The sequence below is a fragment of the Lepeophtheirus salmonis genome, chromosome 2 (genome assembly GCF_016086655.4).
Source record: "Lepeophtheirus salmonis chromosome 2, UVic_Lsal_1.4, whole genome shotgun sequence".
Classification (NCBI taxonomy): domain Eukaryota; kingdom Metazoa; phylum Arthropoda; class Copepoda; order Siphonostomatoida; family Caligidae; genus Lepeophtheirus; species Lepeophtheirus salmonis.
In genome coordinates, this window is record NC_052132.2 from 33,942,582 (window position 1) to 33,967,540 (window position 24,959).

At 32.4% G+C, this 24,959-nt stretch overlaps 1 protein-coding gene across 1 annotated transcript in view; it reads right to left on the bottom strand.

The window, feature by feature from the left end:
• The window catches only part of LOC121113586 (uncharacterized), a 111,977-nt gene that overhangs the window by 69,836 nt on the left and 17,182 nt on the right, over nt 1-24,959 (bottom strand). Inside the window, exon 2 of the mRNA XM_040707408.2 lies at nt 17,052-17,550. Within this exon, the coding sequence (XP_040563342.1) occupies nt 17,052-17,550 (499 nt within the window). The remainder of the gene's footprint in view (nt 1-17,051; nt 17,551-24,959) is intronic.

Genomic DNA, 24,959 nt, shown 5'->3' on the forward strand with positions numbered 1-24,959 from the left:
CTAAGTAAAATGATATTTGTAGAACGAAAAGGAGAAACATTAAGAAGACCTTAAACTAACTTTGTGCCAAAGTCAGTTTGTAATTGTTCACAGCAAAAAAGGTATTTGTGCAGGGAGGAGGGGGGGGATACTAAGCCAAAAACAACGGGACAGTCAAGTTACATAGAGCATTGAACTATGGAAAACAACATTGACTTACACATTTGAATGTCATGTGAAAATATGTCTTCACTACATACTTAAAAACAAATTAGGGAAGGAATTCCAAAAAAAATAACCTGAAGAAAGTTTGCAATACCGAATACATCCAGGTAAAAAAAAAAAAAAATCCCACAAGAATGAATCATGTACCTACAATTTACATACATACAAACCCCAACATTCATAATCACACAGAACAAAAGATCAAACCGACTTTGGAGTGTTGTCACGATACCAAAATTGATATGGGTATTTCGACTCTTTTGTGACTAAAAATAAAATACAAAAATGTATTTTAAAGCAGCTTGGATTGGAATTTCTCATTTAGCGGGAACTTGTGTTTCAGCAATGTCCCTTAAAATTACGGGAATAGATAGCAAATTATAAATACTTTGATATTTAAGTCATCTATAATTATATTCAAAATTAAAAAAATAGATAATTTTTAAGTAGACCATTTATATATTCGTAAAAGAATATTTCATGTTTCCCACGTTAGAAGGTCAAGTTTATAATTAAATATATTCCTTTGTTTGTTTGTTATAATAGGTGCTTCGTGGGCAATATTTTATGTCAATGCACATAATGTTTACTCTTTAGAAGGAAGAATTCTCGTTAAAAACCTTATCTGAAGTAAATCTTGATCAAAAAGGCTTGAACACAATCAACACAGCTGAAGATATTGGTCTGTAATATTAGGTTGGGGTTGGGGAAAAGTCATTTCATATCCCCCCCCCCATCGGATCATACGATACGATAAGGCGTTTTAAAGGTGTGAGCGTATACTTCAAACGCTTTTTCAATCAGGGGATTGTAAAACTTTTTATAAAGTACTTAAATCAAGCGAAATTACAACCCTTTATATTGTCATATCATTAAAATACTACAATCAAATACTTTGAAGGAAAAAAAAAGTTAGAAAGATACAAGAAACCCCTGATTTATCTCAAAAAACTGTATATTTATCGGACAAGAATATGTTTAATATATGCAGCCTGTACACTACATATATAGCTTACAATTTAAATTATTTATTTCAATTAATTTAATACGAAGAAATCCATCATATATATATATATATATACAAATTGTGATCCCGTATAAATATAAAAAACAATCCTCCTTCGTTCAATTAAAGTCCAATAAACAAAATGTTTAATAAATTTAATTATATACATATAAAGATGATTATGAATGCTAAGGTCATAAATCTGAGCAGCAAACATCAAAGGTCTTCTTCACATACAAAAATGAATATGCGTATATGTTGTATATAAAACAACAGTTAAACCTCAGGCAATAAATTACTTCAAATTTAGAAAGATAAAAATAAATATAATATCTAAACAAACAAAACACGAAGCAATACTTCTTCAAAGTTTTGAAAAGGACACGAATTAACTACGTCTCAAAATACAAAGTAATGAGTTGTCTTAACTTTTCACGTATGTTAGGAGGGTTCGGTTTGAAGATCCTAGACTGGGCTCAGACTACAGAACCATAAGGGCAGTTGGACCCCACTTTTGCAAAAGAAAAAAAGCTTAAAGAAAATTTGTTCGTTTAAATTTTGTCCCTTTAAAAAAAAATCATTCGAAATTAGAAAATATAAAAATTGTCAAATTCGACATTAATAACAAAAAAAAACGTTCAGCCTAAATCGTCAGAAATCTCAACCCCAAAGAAAAATTTCTAGCAACCCACCCCAACAAATATATTTTTTGAACAAATTCAGTCTTAAAAAATTTAGGCTTAATTGATCACTTAAAGTTAAGTCATCATATAAGTTATTATGAGTGATATGCAGGACTGGACTGGAACGATACTGTACATGTAATTATGATGATTAGAAAAAGGTCCCCATTTCCATCACGGTCTTCTTCATTTCCTACCTCTGACAACATTGGGGGGGAGGGGGGGAAGGCAATCCTTTCTCACACTCCATGAAGTTTAATGACTCATACTTTAAGAATGAAGGAATCCACCCTTTTTATCTCTCTCTCAAGAGATTGTTCTTGATAATGACTCCTCAAAAAAAGGTCAAAGGTACCTACAATATGTATACAACAAATAGAGATACACCTTTTGAAGGAAAGAAAAGAATGTATGTGTACTGTACAAACAAACATACATAGATATGTGTTCTTAATTTAAAAGAGGAAGTAGAGTCTTCAAATTGCAAATCCTGTTTCCGTCAAAGCAAAAGCTTAAAAAATGTATTAATGAATAATAATTAAATAACATAAATATTCATATATGAATGTAAGCTTACACATATATCTACTACGGCAACATAACTACACATTTAAAGCTAGTTCTACACAGTTTTAAAAATACTATTAAATTGTTTTGTAAACCAAACTATGGTATTTTAATACTGGGTGATATGTTTTTATTTCTTGTTAAATAAGATTGCGCTGAGGAGTTATAGAGGGATTATTATTTAATGCAAAAAGATGTAAAATTATAATTGTAACATATCTTACTCTATAGTTATGGATGTTTAGTTGATTCATTAATTAGCTATATGCAAAATGTCTGTCAAATGTGAGGTCGAAATTTCTTTTTTCCCAACCTAATATTATAATTATCTAATTTATATTGTATTCAAGAAGGGGCTTAAGATTCAAATCCACACATTAAACAATTATTTAGAATTTTGGCCAGAGACTTTTAAAACTCTGTACAAAAGACTTTGGACTCTAATGGGAATTGCAATATATGGACTTTCTCCAAACCTTTGCTACCAAGTAATTTCTAGCTCTTCATTTATTTTCTCTCTTATTTTTGCAGGAAAGTTTGAGAGATACAATGAAACTACTTCATAGATTGAATTGCTTTGCAATATTGGTCTCCTGAACGATAATCATGTATATAGTATAATCTACTAGTAACATGACACCTTTTTTTTTGCAAAATAATCTACAGATGAAGTGATATTACTAACAACAGATATATTTTATTTTTAAGGCTTACTGATGCTTTATACTACAACTAACATCTGTTAAATGTTCGCAAAGCAATAATGAGGCAAACATTTATTTATATCAATAAATTTACTTCCATTAGATGACAATTATAATAACTATAATTGTACTCAATATTACAAAAAAAAAAAAAAATGATTGGTTCTTACATCAGTGTGGGCATAGTTTTTATTAATTGGCATTTGGTGGAGGAATGACTAAACCCAAGACACATTAAGACATCATCCAAATCAAACTCTAAGGCCCAGTTGCTCTTACACGACTTAAAGTATAACTAGGAACTTAAGATGGCGCTGTATTTAAGCTTATTTAAATTTAAATCACGTTTGCACAACCGAGCCTACTTGTCCAAAAGACTTGCAATTCAATGTATTACTCTTCAATGAATTAGTGCTGTGTCGATTTACTTTGAATCGAGTCGTTAAAAGTAGACTGACTGAAGTTGATATATTAATTAAAATGTTACTTTCTTCATTTTTAAGACAGCAGAGTTGGATTGAGTCAAGGATCCAATGTTTCATTTCTCAGTAGGACTATTATAATTGATAGAGGGGTTCCTGCAGGATTATATATGTATGTATATATATTATTTTATTTTTATTTATTTAACAATCCACAGCCATTCACAAACAATTAATTTTTGTAAAATAATTTCAAAAATCTATACCCATTCCCAAAAAAATTACCATTTTTTCGAAGAAAATTACAAAAATCCACAGCTGTTTATAAAAAAGCAATTTTTTTTCTCAAAAATTATGTTTCAAATATAAAAATTTAAGACATAAAATTTTCAATATTAAATTTTTGTGAGACACATTTTAATAATCTATAGCAATTCACACAGAGTTAAATTTTTTGGCAAGAAAAATGAAATTAAACTTCAAATGATAAATCTTTCGAAAAAAAAATCAAATATTTAATTTTCTAATAAATAACAAAAACTCCTTAATTGAGGAGGGCTACAGCCCCTCCAGCCCACCCCCTGCAGATAGGCCTATGAATCCACATATTAAATATCCGTATCCACGTGGAATGATACATATTTATATATCTAGTAGGTTTGGATGGAACCATATCTCAGCTTTACCTTGATTTGATATTTATGATATTTTAGTTAGCAATTACTATATTATTCAGTGTGTTTTAAAATATGTATTAGTATTTGGATTAGAAGGTAACTAAAAAGTAGGAGGAAGGCACTTGTACATGTGGTACGTAAACCTAAAAACAATCTTAAAAAAAGGAAACAATCCCAATAAATTTTTTGACTTCATATGTACATAAAGCCCAATATTTCATAAGACATATTTGAGTCAATTATAGGCTTATTATTCCAATTACTGGGATAAGTGAAGATACTCACGAATTTAAGCTATATTTTAGAACCTTTATTTGATTTAAGAGACTTACATTCCCCCTGATATGGGCTCTTTTCAAATAAAATCTATCAATGTCTTATTCTTTTATTGTGACAATGCATTGTGGCTAATTCAAGATCAATTAGCGGCATACCCAAAGGGTAAATAAGAATAATTTGTTGGTAGAAAGTGACGAATATTTGTCTAAGGATACAAATGTAATCCACATTTCATTTTTTTTTTAGAAAAATCATTCCGACTTGCTTTTGTACTGACGGGTCACATATATAGTTCACGATAAATACTTGTGCCTCCCTCCAACCTCTTAGTTAACTTTGAGTTAGAATACTAATACCCTGATTTAATCACGTATATAATTTACAACAATTAAGTCTTAATTGAGTCCAAACAACTCGACAGAGCACTACAATGAATATTTTTTGTGATGTATGTATAATATATTACTAAATGGTCTCTCATTGAGAGAAAAAAAATTAATCATGGGACGAACAACAAAATATAATTATAATTAATCCATCTCTCATCCTCATTACTACAACAACAAAAAAAAGTCCTTACTCCCATGATAATATCATCAACAATGGCATTTTGCCTCAATTTGCTAATTTTGTATAATGAGAATTGATGAGTTGGCCTTAAACATGCATACATAGTAAAAATATATACAATACACATACATAATATATATACTAGTGTTGAATTTTTTTTCCAGTTGGGTCTTAAGTAATTTTTTTCAGTCTCAATTTATGGACCGATTTTTTTCAGTTTGATATGTATAGTATGAGAGACCTTCTTTTTTTTAAGGCCAACCGTCATTGATTTTTTCAAAAAATTATCAAAACTACACGATATGTTTTAGAAAAAATACGCTATACATATAAGAGACGATGAGAATAAAAATCATCTGAGCTATGACGTCATTGTACTTAAAAATATATATGAGATCATGATATAATTTATGAACAATTTATCTATAAAATCGTTCGAGGTGGATTTTAATAGGACCGAACTGCACATAATTTTTCCTTTGGACCGATCTAAACCGAACTTTTCCGAGGGTGGTTAAACTTCTCTTCCAATACCATTTAAGTGAAGATGAGGAGAGCCAGTCGAAACTTATTCCTCAATATCACTTATCTGACTTTCGTCCAATTCAATCCTCATTTAAAAAGATAAGACCTCTTCACCTTTTTAATACCTTTGGACCGATATAGAAATAATTTTACAATGAGACCGGTCCAAGTCGAGCTTTTTTGTTGAACTGAATTAGTTGAAGCTTCCCATTTCTAGGCAATCAGTGTATAATTAGATCCTATTTCAACAGATCATCCAAGATTTTTAGCTTATCTTTCAAGAAAGTGTTTCCCGAGGGGCACACATGATATGAATCCGTATTGAATGAAAAGCCATGTCAAATAATTTAATAAGAAATATACAGAGAGAAAAAAACGTTTTGTAATAAAATTTAAAATGAAAAATCATCTTGAGAATTATTCCCATTCTCATGAATTCCTATGAAGTTGATAGATAGCAAGAAAGGGAAGAAAAAGGTGACTTAATGCGGATTTTTGTCTTCATATTTCTTCTACGCAAAGTACTACTATGTAAAAAAAATGGTATCAGAGAGAACGTTGACTATAAGCATATTTTTATTATATACAAATTTCTTAGTTATATCTTGATTAGACTCTACATCCATTACCTAATTTAAGAACCTATATATTCTATATTTTGGACGGAATCTTTTGTCCAAATCGTTCTTGAAAAAAAAAAAAAAAAACTTAAGACCGAATGAATAGTCCTTAACAACATTTTTGCTATATATTTTTGTCAAAAAATTATCAACACACCGCTACTAATATCCGTACCGGAACCGTACAAAAATATTGGTATCGGCACAACACTAGCCTATATGATAAAGTGATTTCGAATAAATGTTTTTAACCAAAATCTAGATTCCCTCCCAATTAAAAACCACGGGTTCAGAGCAAAATATATGTAGGAAGATATTTGTAAAGAAAAAGAGGTCATAAGCATATTCAATAAATATATCTAATATGATGACTCATGAAGTCAGGGATTATAAACATATATTAAGGCACTTTTCAGAGGGTTTTTTTTTAAAGTCAATGAAAGAGTCAATCCTCTAAATCCTTTAAGAAACCTTTTATCAACAAAGGATTTGGAACTTTCTATCCTCCATATTAGGATGTGTATTAAAAGGTCAGTAAAGTTTAAATTATATGGATGGAGGGAAAATGATTATGGAATTATTATTAGTAGTAGTAAACTACACAGCTTAACTACTAAGAAAATAGGTCGAATAATTTGCCCAATTTCTTCATTACAAATTATAGTATGAGGAAGTTTAATTTATGGAAACTACAAAGATTTGATGATTGCCTTTGCATAAATGATATGTACAGTGCGTTGAAGAAAAAAAAACTCGGAAAATTTAAATTTATCCAAAAATTGGGTATTTCTTTAACACTCTAAGATCTACAGGGCAGGCAATTCATACTTTATAATTTAAAAAAATGATACCACATTAGTTGGGAACATACTTCTGGTTGGCCTTTTAGATTAGGATGAGGATGATTTTACAGGGTCTTTCAGGTAAATCCGGACTACCTTTAACATTTATTTAAAAGTTCTAATAATACAAAACAAAGAAATCATTGAATGGGTTTGCCATTTTGAAAATAATTTGCTCGATACAAAGCCTAAAGGATTTGCAGGGCTTGACCACGTCTGTGGGGAAGACTTCGTTCCGGTACTTGATGATGGAGGCCTTCAAGGAGTCGATGTTGTTGTGTGAACTGAGATAAACATTCCTTTCAAACTTCCCCTTAAAAAAGTTTATTCATGGGATTCATATAGGGGCGTTAGAGGACCAGGTGTGGGAGAGTCAAAATGACACTTTCTCTTCTTTAAACAACACACATTGGCGTCAGCTTTCATCCAGGTATCACTTGGTCAGACAGGAAGTCACAATCCCTGTCGGCACCCATCTTCTCCTTGGCATCTAAAAGAAGATTGAGGGCATGTCACTGCCATTGCTACAAATGAACCAAAGGCTCACAATGCTATCCGCAAACTTAGTTTTAAAAACGTGGAGGACATTAACTCTCACTGTGGCCAACCAGCTGGCGTTCTGCTGCTGTGGGATCTATCAACAGTCAATTATTTCTCATCCGAATATAATATGATTTGGTTACCATGGGACTTACTTCAAATCATTCAGCCCGGGGGGTTTTCATTCTGTCTGTAAGGATATGTCTTTTGTAGAAGCAGTATGACTTCATCCATTGATCAGTGTTTATGGCCATAGAGACTGTTGCACGGCATACTTGGCGCTTTTTGGCAAGAACGTTAATCGGAGTCCTCGGAGATTACTTCAAGGAACGTTTCAGGCCTACGAGGAATATACGAGTGCGTTTCTTATTACTTTAATACTTTTTGTGACTTGTGGGTTTTTCTCTTATATTCTCCCTCCTCCTTCCAGCGGTTGTAGACGTCGTAGGCTGTGCTCTTTGGATACCCGAGCATCTTCTTGATGTACGCTGGGCTGTGACATTCAAAAGCCAATTCGATGAGGTTGTTCCTACGGGGCTCCTCCATCGTAAATACTTGTTTTGAATTAAAAGTGGCGCTACTAACTTAAAGCTAAGGCTCAACCTCTTACTTTAAAATTGAAATAACCGAGTTAAATGCTTTCCATATGGTCCAGAATGAAGTTAAAGATGGTCTGGATTTACATGAACGACACTCTATTTACAGATTCAAAATTCAATGACATACTGAGACCAAAAACAAGAGTTTATCTGCTTCTCAAGTTATGAATTGATAGGTTAAATAAAGCTCTAGATATTTGACGTACTGTTGTTGACCTATTTTTTTCCGGCATTATTTTATTTTTTTAAACGCACTGTACATAAAAAATATATTTACATTTCGCCCATTACTTAAGCTCTAATTTATACGATTTTTTTTTTTTTTTTAAATAGAAACTCCACTTTGCATTGGGGGCAAAAACCTACGTTTTACATGTACCTCGGTTACAGTGTTCATTTCCTCAGCAATTTTTAAATTTGTCACATTTTCTTTAGTCTTTATAGAATCTAATATTTTATTTAGTAAAGAAGAGAAAAGTTTTGTTTTATTCAGACAAAACATTAAGAAAAAAAATTGTTCCGTCTCGTAATCTTCATAGAAAAGTTTACGAAGTCATCTCGTAGATACAAGCTAGTCAACAGTTGGAGACGGGGATGCGGGAGCCGCTTCAAGTATAAATTTTTTTAAAGTTATTTTATATGGAACAAATTAAACTCGTATGCCAAGCTATTATTCTATGTAATAATAGTAAATACTCAAAAAGTGAGGGCCATAATTAGAGTTACATAAAATATGTTAAAAATAAAATGAAACCGAAAAGTGCTATGACGATTTGTAGACTTGTTTTGAGGAGAATGAGTGTGTTAGCTGTCATACCACTTTATTATATTAGCTGAGAGAAGCTCACATCCTAGCATGGACATGGGCAGGAATTACTCCAATATATTCCTCAATTCTAGTTTGAGTTCAACAAAGACGTAGCCTTACTGCTAAGGTTGTAAATATCTTCGATATGTAAAAGAGAAAAGAAATAGAAGTATACGTTGGTAAATTGATCTCCTGACAGAGATCACCCCAACAACAATAATTAAACGCACGCCCAAAATACTTGGGATTTAGAAACTAACTTATTATATTAACATTCCCGCCAAATCCTTTGTGTTACTCTCCGTCTTTTATAAGACCCCTCACACTTAATTATCAATGCTTGAATGTTCTCTCTTCATAAATGAAAAAAATAAGGCTGGATAACAACTAAGGAAAACTAACTTTATAAAAAAAAAACTCAAATGGATTTAAGTCATATTTTATACAACTCTAGCCATGATTCCCCCAGTTGCACGGACCCTGATCTAGCATACAAAAGTAACATAGCCTACTTGAATGAATAGTGTACTAAAGAGTCACTTAATTCCAGCGTTATATCTACCCAAAGGTGGACTCATATATTGTTGTAAAACGCAGTTTCTTGCAGTTTTCTTTAATTATAGTTATTCTTAAAAACTTTTTTATTGTTGGGATAGTATTTTCTCTTATATGAAGGATGTAGTGTCCTACATTGAAAGCATTTGATATGCCTGAATATGTTTATAAAAAGAATAATAGAAAAATGTAGGGAAAAATTGCAGAAATTTGCGTTAGTTGGAAACTTATGAACCCACCTTAAATCAAGGAAATCTATCATTTTGTGACCTTCAACATTGAAAAAAAAAAAAAATTACAAATGGAAGAAAATTGCCTCAAAAATTACCTTCTACCAATACAGTGAGAATTTCCTTATTTAAATATATTAACATGTGCCTAATTAGTTACAATATAGAAGGATCCTACAAAAATGAGTTCCCTAATTATGAAAAACAAGTATTCACATAGCAATAATTATTATTCTGGACTGCAAATTTCCCTGCAAAAAGAGAAGCAAAATGGACCAAAATGAGTGTCGTAGCTTCTGAGATTAACACTATATTTTGCAGAAAATAAGCTTGATTTCTTATTAATTATATATTTTTTTGTTCAATATAATCATTTGTGCAATCAATTAAAAATATGCAAAATAGACCCATCTATTCAAAATAATAATAACTATAATTAATCATCAGCCCCTCATAGAGTCAATGCTCCTCTGTTCTCTCAAAAAGAAAGAGGAAACATTATTTATATAATTACAAATTGCAATTTTGATTTGTACAACCAAAAACTGAATCATTTTAAATAGAGTAACTTAGAGCAGCGTTTTTCAAAGTGGATGCCGCTTTGTGTCTTTTCTTCAACCTTCATTCTTTGTTTCTATTCCACACTATTCAGCCCCGCAAAAGATGTAGTCAAGGGACTGTCATCAAAGCTGTAGAGGGAACAAAAGTGTCAAAAAAAAAAGTTCAAAAGAGTCTTGCAACGGAGGAGATAGGTTTCTTTCATTGCAGGTGTCAAACTGGTCTTGAACTCCTCCGGGTCCATTTGGACCTTTATGACAGAGCCCTTCTTCCTCTCCAACGTTTTGGACTTGCTGAAAGCGTAGACGGTGGTCCTGAAGACGCCCAACTGCTTGGAGTGCACGAATGGAAATTCGTCGATCACGTTCAAGTGCCATTTTTCGACTTGCTCAGGTTTGTTTTGTTTTGTAGCTGATTGTTTATGCTTTAATAAATCAAAATATGAATGAATTTCAATCACTCAGCCTTCATTAATTATAGAATTAGTAAGTGTTCAGATTTCAATGTACCACCCGGTATTATACCGGGATACTTGAGATTTTATGCACTTTTGAAAGGTGCCCCCTCGGCTGTACCCTACATTTCAAAGTCAAGAGGGTTAAGATCGGGCGAAGAGCGAAGTTGCTAATGCTCAAATTGTTTATACGCTATTCTTGCAGTTAAATATTCTTTCTGACCAATCACTGTTACGTTATTTCTAACTTGAGTAGTAAGAAAATCTCCACACAGAATAATTGGACTCTAATTCTGAACCACACTGTATGCATGAATACGTCATAATTTCTCTTCCATTGATAATCCACAAACTAACTAACGAACATAATGGACTCGTACCTATATTTTCCGACAGCCTTAAAATAGGCCCATTATTCACAAAGTACAATAATACTTATTCTTATTAGTTTTCTTCTTAACAAATAAGATTTTTCTCAATGAGCATCCGTAAATCGCCTCATCATGACTTTTTGTTCCTTTGTTAATTATACATTGTACATACATAGACGTCTTAGACACAAAACCCTTCTTCTTCAGTTCTTACTTTATGACTTTTGACGATTCACATAGTACTTAATACAACATCAATACTAATTAGATATGCAAAGAATTACATACATTCTTTCCTCCTCGTCGTAATAAAATACTTTTCATTAGTGTTGTGTCAGGCTTCATTTAGGACCACAGTCTCTTTCTATATGATCCATAAATAAGTATAGAAAGTACATTTCAACTGTTGTCCCCCCCCCCACCACCATTTTATGACGTACATATACATATACAGGGAGCGGGGATCAGATTGTCGCCTACTTTAAACCTTGATAACTTGAAGACGACATTATCAAATAAAAAACCGGTTACCAAATAGGAAAGCTATTCTCGTCAGCTGACGATACGTAGTTCAGTTAGCATCATGCCGTCATCATATGAGGAGATGAAGAGCTATAAGTGGAACGAAGAGCTTTCGAGGTACGCCGTAGTTATGACATTGGTTAATAATGGAGCTAAAATCTCCAATTCAACGATTGCTTCAACCTTAGGAGTGAATTTACGGACTGTTCAGCGTATCCGTAAGAAGCTAGAGGACACCTGGGATGTTGATGCCACCATAAAGAGGGCACCCAAGGAGGAGGGCGCCGACAGGAAGGTCAGGGATACCGACTTTTTCGACAAGGTGAAGAAGATGGTTGAGGATGACCCTACCGGGACCATGAAGGCCATGGCGAGGGATCTGGGCTCAGCACCCTGCCATGTGTCCAAAATCTCCACGTAGTGGTTAACCGAGAACTGTTATGACGTCCTAACCAAGGATTTGTGGCCTCCTAACTCTCCCGACCTTAATCCTTTGGACTATTTTGTCTGGGGCTATGTCGAGAGTCATACCAACAGACATCCCCATAGCACCAAGGCCAGCCTGATGGACTCCATTAAGGAGGTATTCGGCAACATGGACAATGAGATGGTCAGAAAAGCCTGCGGCCGGTTCAGAGGCCGTATTTAGGCTGTCATTGATGCTATCGAATGAATGACTACTCTATACCTATATGCTCGTCATAGTTTTGATTTTCAATAAAAAAGTTAAAAAATGTATATTTTGTATATACTTGAAAGTCAAGAAAAAAAAATATATATAAATTTATTTATATGACACCTTTCTTGTATTAAACAACTTTTTCTAAAAAAAACAGCTGAAAAAGGGCCATAAATCATTTGGTAGTTAGCCAAATATGTCAATCCTACCAACTGCAATTTATTTCTTATGTACTCCGATACCCATCACTATCATATTATTTTAAATATGAATTACATATATGTACATATATTTCGTAATATTAAAATCTTACACAGTATTTTATTCGATACTGTATTATAATATTACTTAGTGATATTTTATTAAAAGCGTAGCTATACATTAGTATTTGTGTATGATAGGCAAAATTTCTTCATAGAATTAATAAAATGGCCGATATATTATATATACGACGAAGGCTCAACAAGAAATTGTAGTCCTGTCCTTTTGGAAATGGAGCATACGAGTAGAATGACTAAATACTTGGTTTATTTATCAAAAAGAACAAATTATAAAATAGCCATGAAGTATCAAGCGAGACGAGGCAATCGAACTCTGACAACATAAAGCCTCAATACCCCCAACAACAGCTGATGTGAACTTATGAAATAACTGCCTCCTCCAGAAAAAATTCGTCTCTTTATACTGTATCTCATGATAAATTATTTGACTTTGAGCTTACAGAATAAAGTTATGTGTAAAGTTGCTTTGATTTCGGTCTTGACCAGTGTTGGAATGGCTGGGAGGAGTCCCTGTTATGAATATCTTAAGAGGCCACAAAAGTAAGAGGAGGTGGAATATTTGTAAGATTATTTTTAAAAACAAGATTTGCCATTTCTATTCCAAAAAAAAAAATGATTAAAAAATAAATATATTCATCATTAAAAAAATTAATCGCTTATTGAAAGTAATATATACATATACATACATTAAAGGGATGACTAATTGAAAGAAGATCTGAAATTTTGGTGTAGAGGCGGTAATACATGGCATCAAAAATTGATCTCATGAACCACTTCCTAGTACTTAGGACACTTGATCACAGAGAATTAGCTCTCTATTGTATCCCTCAACCTTTCCTCCAAAGTAATAACGAAAAAAGACCGCGATACAGAAACTAGCTTTTTGAAAGTAACAAAAAGGGGGTTATTCTCCTTTTAGCTGATTTAAAGCAGCTGACTCTACATGTTATGAACTCAAAAAGGGATTTATTACATGGGATATATTTTTTTATTAATTTATATAAATCAAGGCCTTCAATTCCATGCATATTGTATACAAGATGGCCCAGATAAATTGGGAAAATCTTTAATGGCTTATAACGAACAAGTAGAACCATAAAATTTTCATTATTCGAAAGGTACATTTAATTACATTCAATTATACATAATGAAATCCGCCTTTCTTGATAACTTCGGCCACACGGCCCCAGAAGTTTTGGAAGCCCAGGGCGATCTTGTGTGAATCCGACATTTTTATTGGTATGGTTCTAGTATTGGACTTTTAATTTACATTCCATGGAGCGATGGAGTAGGCCAAGGAAGAAATAACACCTTTCTACAATGCCAAAAAGTGAAGGATGCCCACAAAATGCTCTCATTTTTGGATCCCGCATTTTTGGCATGCAAACAGTCTGGACCTGAACCCATGCAATTTGTATATCAGGGAGAGGGTCAAGCATGAGGCCTATGCCCAGTATCATTTGTCTGTGGAGGCCCTGAAGAAGTGGATGACCCGTAGAATGGCAACGTAGTATCAGCACGAGGTCGCACAAGCCTGCCAAAGCTTCCAGCACCATGTGGCCGAGGTTATCAAGAGAGGCGGATCTCATTATGAATAATTGAATGACATTAAACGTAGCCTTCAAATAATAATAAAATTATGGTTCTAATAATTATTCACTGCTTAACAATGAATAATTTTTGAGATCTAGAAATCAATTTTTAGATGTTTGAGTGGCATGAAAAGTAGAAAAATCAATTCTTAAACAAATGCATTCAAAGCATACTGGATAAAAAGTGTCAAAACCGATGCAACACTAACTTTTACTACCCCCCTTCTTTCAAACAGAATATTCAGGAATTTAATAAGTGTAAAAGGACTCGACATTTCCTATGTAAGTACCTATGCTGTGTTTTTTACGATTGCATGCACTTATCTACTCATCCACTGACGGATTATTGTATTTGAGTGCTGCTTTTAAAAGGAAGCAAAAAAAAAAAAATGATCTCGACGCAAAAAGAATGTTTATAAAAAATATATTATGTATAATATTTTGATTTATTGTTTACTTAGTAGTAAGGAAATTATATCCAGGCAGAGAAAAGTTCATCGAAATCAGGGCTCAAAGAAATATTTGATTAATTTGTTTATATAAAAAGAAGATGGAATTGTGATAAATATCTATAAATCTATCTACTTAGAAAATAATATGTTTCATATTATTACTTAGTGGGCTATGATCATCTCAGAAGGGGGAGAATAGATCTAGCGTAGAGAAAACAATTTTTATTTATCAGGGAAAACGCAAAATAGGAAAATTTTCATCAAATCCTACTATTGTGAAGAAATATTATATACATTACACATACAGTATTACTTCGAATAGCGAGTATTTTGGGCATCAAGAATCCGTTTTTAAAGGGGATAAAATGTGTTTATGAGTACAAAAAAGATATTCATGAGACTAGGTCAAAGATCAATTTTCTTTTGTGAGTTCGGTCTTGTACATTATACTTTTTATAGTCATCTCTGTCAAAGTTATTCTTATAAAAGTAACTAACATAAAGATTTATTTTTTTGATTTTCACAATGTAGACATTTTTCACATTTTTGTGAGGGAAAAATTCAGTTTAGTCACTAGAAAAAGAAAAACGATTATTGCATGTGCTCTTTCTTCTTTCTTGTTCATTATTTAATAGGTAATCGCACTGTTAACTTTTACTTCTGAAATAAGCATTATCGCCTATCTTTGATGTAAATTATTTTTAAAATGTCTTATAAAATAAATATACAGAGAGAGTGCAGGTAATCTATGCCGCCACTTTTGCATTCTGGCTTGGGCAAACGCAGGCACATAGGCAGCTGATTTTTTTGTTTTTTTTTTTTTGTTAAATAGCTTGTTCAAGCCTGCACCAGTTGGAAACTAATGGGATTAATTGACGAATTCGCTCTCCCAAATATTTGGAAAAGACAAGGAGTGACAATCTTGAAGTACTAAAGGATAAAGTGATGCCCTGGATCGAGATGGTTGCTAATGGGAGGACATATATGTAGCAACAGGACTCAGATCTGCGCCATACATCGAAAAAAGTCTCAAATAGCTCCAATACTATTTTAATGACTTTATCTTGCCAGACCTTTGCCTTTCAAACTCACCGAAATCTGATGGATTTTATAAGTATGGAGCGCAATTGAACGACGAACCAACCGTACCCCTTACTGCATCTAAGACGAACTTATCAGTCAGATCAAGAATGAATTCAAGGATTTGCAAGGGACCAAGTGACAAAGGCCTGCTCGCAATTTCGGCCTTGTATACATACTTTAATTGAGGATGGGTGTAATTTAATTAAAAGAAATAAATTATAACCCATCAAGCTTTCATAATCTGGTTTTATTTTTTAATCTGTTCACTGATTCGAGAGAAAATTGCGTTTAAAAAAAATCATTTTCCCGCCACAGATAGCTTGTATATAAATTTAAATATAATCATAATATTTTCCCTACACTAACTGCACCTTAAGTTCTTCGTAAAAATCTGCTGGAAGGATATTTAAATGCTGAACGTAGACCAAAACCTGTGCATCCTGGTAGTTTGTGAATGAGAAGTTGTTCAAGCCTTCGTACTTACTGCTTCATCAAATCAATTTTACTCAGAAAGACGGCTACGTAGCAGATCACAAATAAAATGCGCAATATAAACGCTAAATTTGCGGGTTGTTTTATTTCGTGACCTTATTAAATATATAAAAGATATTTCATAGGATTGGGATGTTTATATTAATATATATGAATCAATGGCATTCTTTTAGAATCATAGTCAATTCATACTCAGTCATTGATAAGATTGTCAATTACATCTATGATAATCTAAAATTAATGACAATTACCTTGATAATAATTAGCAATTGTCAACAAGAAAAATACTGAAGTTTTTAGTAAATGTTTCCTTTCCCTTTTGTCAGTCGAGGTTGAGAGGGAATACAAATCTAGTCCTTCAATATATAACATTCTTTCAAAAATAGAAACAAGAAAGGACAGACTCATAGTCTACTTTTATAAAAGCAAGTTTTTCTTCCGCCCACAGGAAAACTGCTCGTAGTCCAAGTACTGACTGTGTATAAGGTCATAACATGGAAATTTGTAAATACATAAGTCATGAATGACAATGCAAATTTATTAAATAGCTACAATACTCATCATTTAAAATTATTTTACCTCCTATATATGTAAATATACATACGAACAATAAACCCGAATCAGTCAAGAACAAGCAAACATAATATGATATCCCTTCAAATACATCCGGGAATGTTTTGTTTAACTTGCAAAATTACCAATAAAAAATCAACTGCAGAGTATATATATATTTTACCTGTCCATGAGACTCTATGATATTCTTCTCCGTAGCAAATTGCTTCTCAGAAGAGTGTAGACGAAGGATCCCTTTTTGAACAGAGCGAAGCGATGATCGAAACTCCATAATCCTCCGTTTCTCCTCCTCCATCTCCTTCAAGAACCCCTTTTCTACAAACGCCTTTCTTTTCAAAATATCCAAATACTCTCTCTTATAGCCCTTAATGGTTCCAATAAGAGTCCCAATATCCCCTTCCAAACGAATTTGATGCTCTCGAGAACTACGAATCCCTCTCTTTTTATTGAGAATCTCCTCTTCTAAAGCCTTTTTTCTTTGGAGAAGTTCCTCTTTCTCCCTTTGTTCCTCATCCATTTGTACGTCTCTCTCCAAATTTGCAAGGTTCCCCTTCTGGTGGATCTGAAGACGAATGTTATTACGTAGTTTGTTGACCTTTTTCTTGGATTTGACGCGGGAAATGAGATGGGACCAGTGGGCAAAGAAGGAGCCACGGCATAGGCTGTAATTAAAAACAAAAAGAGAAATAATAATTAAATGTTAAATTATTATTCGAAAAATAGGAATAAAAACGAATATCCTATATCCAATCATTTCAAATCTTTGTACTTAAAAACAAAAACAAAGAAGGCCCATTATTTTATTTGTTTAGGCAAGAACATCTATCAGGAGGACAGTGCAGTTCTTCTTTTTATTTCTACGAACTCAGCCCTAGAGTATATATATTATTGTCAATTGCTGTTTATGTTACTTTATTTGAATGTTTGATTGAGTGCGTTCAGAATTGGATAGCTAGCATTATTCAGCATCATGTGTTGAAAAATATGGAGGCAACCCCCCCACATCTGGAAGATCAATGAATAATTTGAATCCATTATATTTAATCAATTTCTAAGGACTCACATCGGGATTGTACATAAGAAGACCAAGAAGTAACATATCTCCTTCTTCCTCGAAATGACCAATGAAAACCTATTCGGAATCGTGGCTCGAAGAATGGATTGAACATATTAAATTTGCTCTGCCCGGCATAAGACATTTCTTAAAGGAGGGGCATGATTTAACACTCTCAATTATCTATTAGTTATATCAGAGACATTACTCCACTTTTCTAGGAGAAACGTGATTCAAAATCTAATATTGAAATATGCTTACAAATAGTTTCTGAATTCTTTGTTGGGTCCAAATTGTGGTACACATTTTTTTTTTAAATTGAAATTTGTCTTATAAATTACTATTGCTATGGTTATTTATTTATTATCCATCCCCTTCTTTAAAATATAGGCCTGAGTTTGTATACTCACTATTCAGTTGATGAGCTCTCCTTTTCTCTAGTACTCCTGGGTCTAGGTGATTTTTGAAAGGAAATAAATTTTATTATCCATATTACCTTTTTTTAAAAAGAAATATAGAGGCATTGAATAATATTTTTCAAATGATTTTATAGAATAGATCGAATTGAAATTGATCGAATAGAACAAATTTAGAAAGAAAAAAAAATTACAGTGTAAAAAAGTTTTTTCAACAACATTTTTTATTATACTTTTCTAATAAAAAGTTATACAGGTCTTGGTTCTGCTTCTTGATAGCGAAAAATTTCCCTGTCCCACTCTTTAGATCAGGTTCAACGATATTTTTTTTTTTTTTTTTCCAAGGAAATATATATATCAAGGGAAAAAATTACTATTTGACTAAAGAAGAAAATTTAATTTAATTTCGGCCTGGACCGAAATAAGAGATAGTCCGACTCAGGCAGAGTCCACAAACTACCAACCACCAACATATTTGGGGCCTTTTTCTGTTTGTTTTTTATGGATAAAGAGTTGCAAGATATAATCCAGGTGACAGGTAACATTAACACAGAGGCACTCGAACTTTTTTTGGACATGTGAAATATTTATATAATGCAATTGTAAGATTGTGTGATATTGGGGCTGGTACGATACGGGGTTGTAACGTGGTTCGGTTCGGTTCATTTTTACTCTCGGTGCGCTACGTATATATATTATCAAATTTTGATTATTATTTTTTTTAAATTAATTAATAGATTTAAATAGTGAGGTGAGATTCCAATCCATAAGCATCCTTTTATAGAAGAAAATAATTTATCTATTGATTTATACAAAAAAGAGATAATCATTTGCAAAATGATAAAATACATCCCAGTCGACGAAAACTTAATTGAAATAAATTTCCTACTATTTCCAAGTTAGCTTTACGCTTACTCGCAAGACCAAGTACATTTGTATCCAGCAAAATAATTTTTTGACTGCTGGCGATATTGTGACTGCTTATCAGTCTAGTTTATTATCGAATAATATAGCTCATCTTTTTGTAAATTTCTTTCAATAAATTCCTTAAGAATAAATATGTAGAACCCGAGTATATTTTATATCAACCTTTGTTTTTTAGAGAAGTTAAGTATATTTAGGAATAATTTATTTGTGCAGGAAATAAGTTATTAAAGAGTCTAATATCAAAAAAATTGAAAGACCTTTATTAATACCTTTAAAAAAAACACCACATTTTACTAATATATTATACCGCACCTCGTACATTGAAGGGTATATCATTCCGTCCCTCCAGCCTTAGTGACTATGACATCATCATTAGTGTTGTATCGGTCCATATTTATTCTGTTTAGTATAGTCTTAGGATCGGTCCTCAGGACTGTCAATACTAGAACTTATTTAAAAACAAATAATAATAATAAAGGTGAGTGACGTCATCACTAACACTTATCATCATTATATGATTTGCCTCTCTTTTGTTATGGAATACATTCCGGTGTGCCGCTGGATTAAGATATCTAATATAAAAATGCATTGCAGTGGAATTTATGTATAAATAAGTAAGTCAGTGGCATATTAAGTGTGGCCTACTTGTTGCTTAAATTATTATAATTATTAGGTACATAATATTGTTATATAAGACTTTATCAGCCAAATCAAAATAAAGCCTCTTCTTCCTCTTTCATTAAACAATAATGATAAGCGTAATACAAGATTATTGGAGCATGTTTCTTCATAAATAATACATGCATAATGTACTTAAGAGGAAATCGACAATATTTGCAAAAACATATATGCATACAGATGACGTGTACAAGCAGGGCGTCCACAGGTTTATAGTTTAAGGACAGCTTGGTTTTTAAGTATCTTTTTGAGAAAAATATTCAAGATTTGAAATTTTTGGTAAAAAAAAAATCCAGTCCTTCACAGAAAAAAAACATTATTATTCTAGACAAAATTCAAAAATCCACAGCTTTTTAAGAAAAATTTTAAATCCACAGTTATTCACAAAAAATTATATTTTTTCGATAAAAAACTCAAAAATCTTCTCACCAAAAAAATTGTAAAAAATTTCAAATATTGAATTTTTTTGTTCAAAAAATTCAAATCCACAGTTATTTACAAAAAGTTAAATTTTTGCAAATTTAAAAAAAAAAATTTAAAAATCCATTCCTTTTCAAAAAAATAATAATCTAATATTATTTTTTTTTGGGACAAAATTCAAAAATCCACAGCTTTAAAAAAAAAAATCAAATCCACAGTTTTTCACAAAAAATTAAATTTTTTGGATAAAAAATTCAAAAAATTTCACAAAAAAAAATTTCAAAGTTAGAAATTTTTTTAGAAAAAATTAAAAGGTCCAACACTTTTCAGAAAAAATTTCAAATATTGAATTTTTTTTCCAAAAATTCAAATCCACAGTTATTTACAAAAAGTTACATTTTTTTAAATTTTTTCAAAAAATTTAAAAATCCATTCCTTTTCAAAAAAAAAAAAATCTAATATTAAATATTTTCATTCTGAACAAAACAAATTCTAGAAAAAATAGGCAAAAAATACATTTGAATTCACCAAGAGCAAGGAACAAGCAATTACATCATGTATCGTCTTCCAAGTAGAAAAGTCCCACAAGAACTGTACCGTGCAATGGAGCCTCAGCATACTTCATGCAAGCCTTCACTAACCAACTCTGCGTCTACACCAGGGGTCGCAAGGGTAGATATTAGTAAGACTAAAAAGAGGACATACAACGACCAATACCTCAAATTTGACTTTAGGAAATGGTCAAACCAAGGGATGATTCCACGCAAACCTAAAAATATCATTGGTCATTACAGTCTAAATAAACAGAACATTTGCATTTAGGATATCCAGTGTCATTTTTTGACTATATTTCATACTGGGTTTCCTTGAGATTTTAAACACTTTTAAAAGGTGCCCTGACTGAAAAAAGTTTTAGAAAGACTGATGCAAAGGGTGTCATTTTTCACTTCTTTTTTTTTTATAAAAAATTAATCATTGATAGGGTTAAATGCACAGGATTATATAGCTCATAAATACATAATAACCAAGTCATTTTAATATATGTAAATCAAAGGATAGCCTCAATTAATAGTTGGTAATAAAAATGACTCGTGTAGGAATTAATTAAGGTCAATTTAAGAGTAGAAATTGCAACTTGACCAGAAATAGGAATTTCTAAAGAACGTATACACATACAGCGTCGACAAAGAGTTTTCAAGACGATGAAAATTCCGTATTGTTAAGTATACACATAGGAAGGTACGTAGATTCTTCCTTCATTTGATTTCTACATATTTCAAGAGGAATTTTCAATCCCCCTTCTTTTTTTGGTTTTTGTGTTCCTTTACCTGAGAGTCAGTCTGGAAATATGCAATCATCCTTCTACCGTCATTCCAAATACCTAGAGTACCTCCTAGGTATATGCAATACATAGCACATATAATTAATTCAACGTTGGAATTTTTATTGTTTTTTTGACTTTACGTATGTAGAATGTAGATTCAACAGAGTTTATTTCGAGATAGATTGATGGCCCTACCCCCTCCCTCTGACAACCCTAGGTAGGCACACTATGGTTTTCCAGCAGCCCAATTGAAATATCTACAGGATTGTAAACATGGACTGGCAGGGCAAAATGAATCCAGAGCAATTTATTCCTTTATTTCTAAAGACCAATTAGGTATTTACATATGACATTTGTGGTCATATAACACACAAAGCAAGCTAGAATGGTTTTTCTTTAAATTAAGTCCGGATTATGTACGGGTCAATCCAAGACAAATCAATCACTCAAAAAAAAGCACTATCTTTGATTGTTGTTAAAATTTGGCACATACTTTAATATTAGTTAAAAACTCAAAATTTCAGTCTTTTTTATCCTCCAGTTCAGGATTTTGAGGTTTCTAAAGTTTTGGTACGGACGTCACATCATAAACATATCCAATAAGTTTTTAGAGATGCGTTCGATTACACTTAAATACTTCAGATGAAAATGTGTGCGTAGGTAGATAAAACTTCTGAATAAATGTATATACTAAAAATTATGATCGAGTTTTTGTAATATATTTTTTAGCTTTTAACGTGTAGTAATTAAGTAGAATCGAGTATATATGGTTGTGTATTGTATATATTTATGATAAAAATTTAATTGAAATTGAAAATGGACATGTTTCATTTTTTTAAGGTCAATATATTGACCTCGTGACCATATGTGTAAAAACTCATTTTATTGGTTTATACAAAGAATACAATAAAAGGATAAAACAATTATCCATTAAATGGTTTTGAAAGTAGATTCGATACCTTCAAAAATATTCCAAATTGAGATCCAAAAAAATTTAAGTATTGGTCCAAAGGGTCTATTAAAAATCTTTTAACCCCGAACTGGAATGTATCAACACCAATAGATACCTAACATATACAGGCAGCAAAACGTGGACTGTTAATTATTTTCTCATTAATATGACAAGGTTTGGTGATTATTTTTTGTATTCTATTTGTGCCGTCCTTTTTACATAAACAAACTATACTAATCATTTAGTCCTTTCTTCATCATGACCGAGTAACAAGCAAAAGTGTAGCGTATCTCAAATTTCCTTGATGCTGGAATTGATGTGATGAAGATTAGTGACATTGTTAAGGTTTCTAGGAGCCTGGTTTTTAAGTTGGCCGAGATGAAAAAAAAAGGGAGAAAACCTCTCCAGGATGTCAGGAAGTGGAAGGGATCATTTAAAGAGGGATACAAAGTTCTTGTTAAGTTTGGAGAAGAATAAAAATGAGGATCCCACTAAGACGATGAATCGCATTGCCAACAACTTCTGTGTGGCTCCTAGGACCATCAGGAGGGCTATAAAGTACAACTTGGGAATAGTTTCTTACACAAGGACCCCACACCACCTTCTGACAGAGGGCATGAAGGCCAGGAGGCTCGAGAGGTGTAAGAAAATCCTCAAATGGATCAAGGCAAATAGATTAATTGAGAAAATTTTCTTGGACAAGAGATCGCCGGTTAACAGAAACATAAGAAAAGGTCCAAGGAGCTTACCACACCAAATATCCGGCCTTAACAATGGTCCTCGGCGTTGTGGCCTCTAATGGAAAGAGGATGTCTCCTTTATTTTTCAAGGCTGGACAGAAAATCGACCAGGAGGCCTACCATTAGGTGCTTAGGTATACCATCTTACCATGGTTGAAGACAAACTACCGGGAGGGTAACTACGTATGGACTATGAACGGCGCCCCCTCTCACACGTTCCCCGAGTACCAAAAGTTATACGCAGATAACATGGCTCTATTCTGGTTCAAAGAGATATGGTCCCTTCCTCACCAGATTTGAACCCACTGCACTTTGGAGAGAGAAACCAACAGGACCTCACATCCAAATGAAGTCACTGAAGTCCTCCATAGTGGCTGCATGGGACAACTTGTCAGAGGAGTTTGTCATCAACTCCTGAATGGCAAAAAGTTTTTCCAAAATCCTTGTATACATGTTTTGTTAACATTCTTTTTTGCCTATTATTGAAAATATAAAATTATTGATGTATTTCTAAATCCATCTTCCGAGTCCACGTTTTTCTGCCCTACCCTGTATATAAATGTATTAATTACCTTTGTCTGTCCATAGAAACAATCTACCAAATGCAATTTTCTTTGTGGAAAAATAAATATATAGAAAGAAAACAAAGACCTTTACAAATAATGAGTTTTTTTTTTACACACTTGAAATTAACATGATGCATATACAATATTATACCTAGCAAGTATGTACATACAAACTATACTGTATACAAAATGTTTATATTCACAGGGTAAATTCACCTCAAGGCTATGATTGAATTCAACATAAAGCACCTTTCATAAATCAAGGTTTGACTGTTTTGTAAGAAAGTGAGAAAAACAACCTTTGCGAAGGAACAAGAGCTCTTCTCACTATCTCTGGGAAAAAGTGTTATTGAGTGGGCTTAAGTGTTGATAATAATAAACAAATCATTTTTCACTCATGCATGAAAGAACAACTAATAAATAGGCCTGAAAGTAATCGCTAATATACAAAATATAGGTTCCTTTCATTTTAAAAAATATATAAACAAATACACAATTTATGGCCTATAATATAAGTAACTTATGTTTGTACAATGAGCTGGACTAGGATTTGCTTCTCTTTCAAGATCCCATTCTCCTGAGATTTTTAGGGGTTTCACACCTACAAGAAATTCCCAGGATATTTTGCACTTATACTATTTAATATAATATCGGCTTCTTTTATATAATGGATTTCACAAAAGGTTGAATACATATTTGAGGATTCGTATTTGCACAACAAAGAAACTATAACAAACCTAGAAATGAATGTTTCATTAGTGTAAATTCACATTCTAATGTAGGAAATATAGATTGACTTGGGATATTTCACAAATACAGGGTAGAGATGAAAATCGGGAGTATTTTTTTTATCACCCATTTTTTTGGAGTTGGAGAACTCAAAAGTGAATTTTCTTTTCCTAAATTGTTATTATTATTTGATTTCTGAAGAGTGTGGAATTCCTTTTATATTACATACAGGCTGTCATTGATTTGTTGCAGAGTTACAATTAGT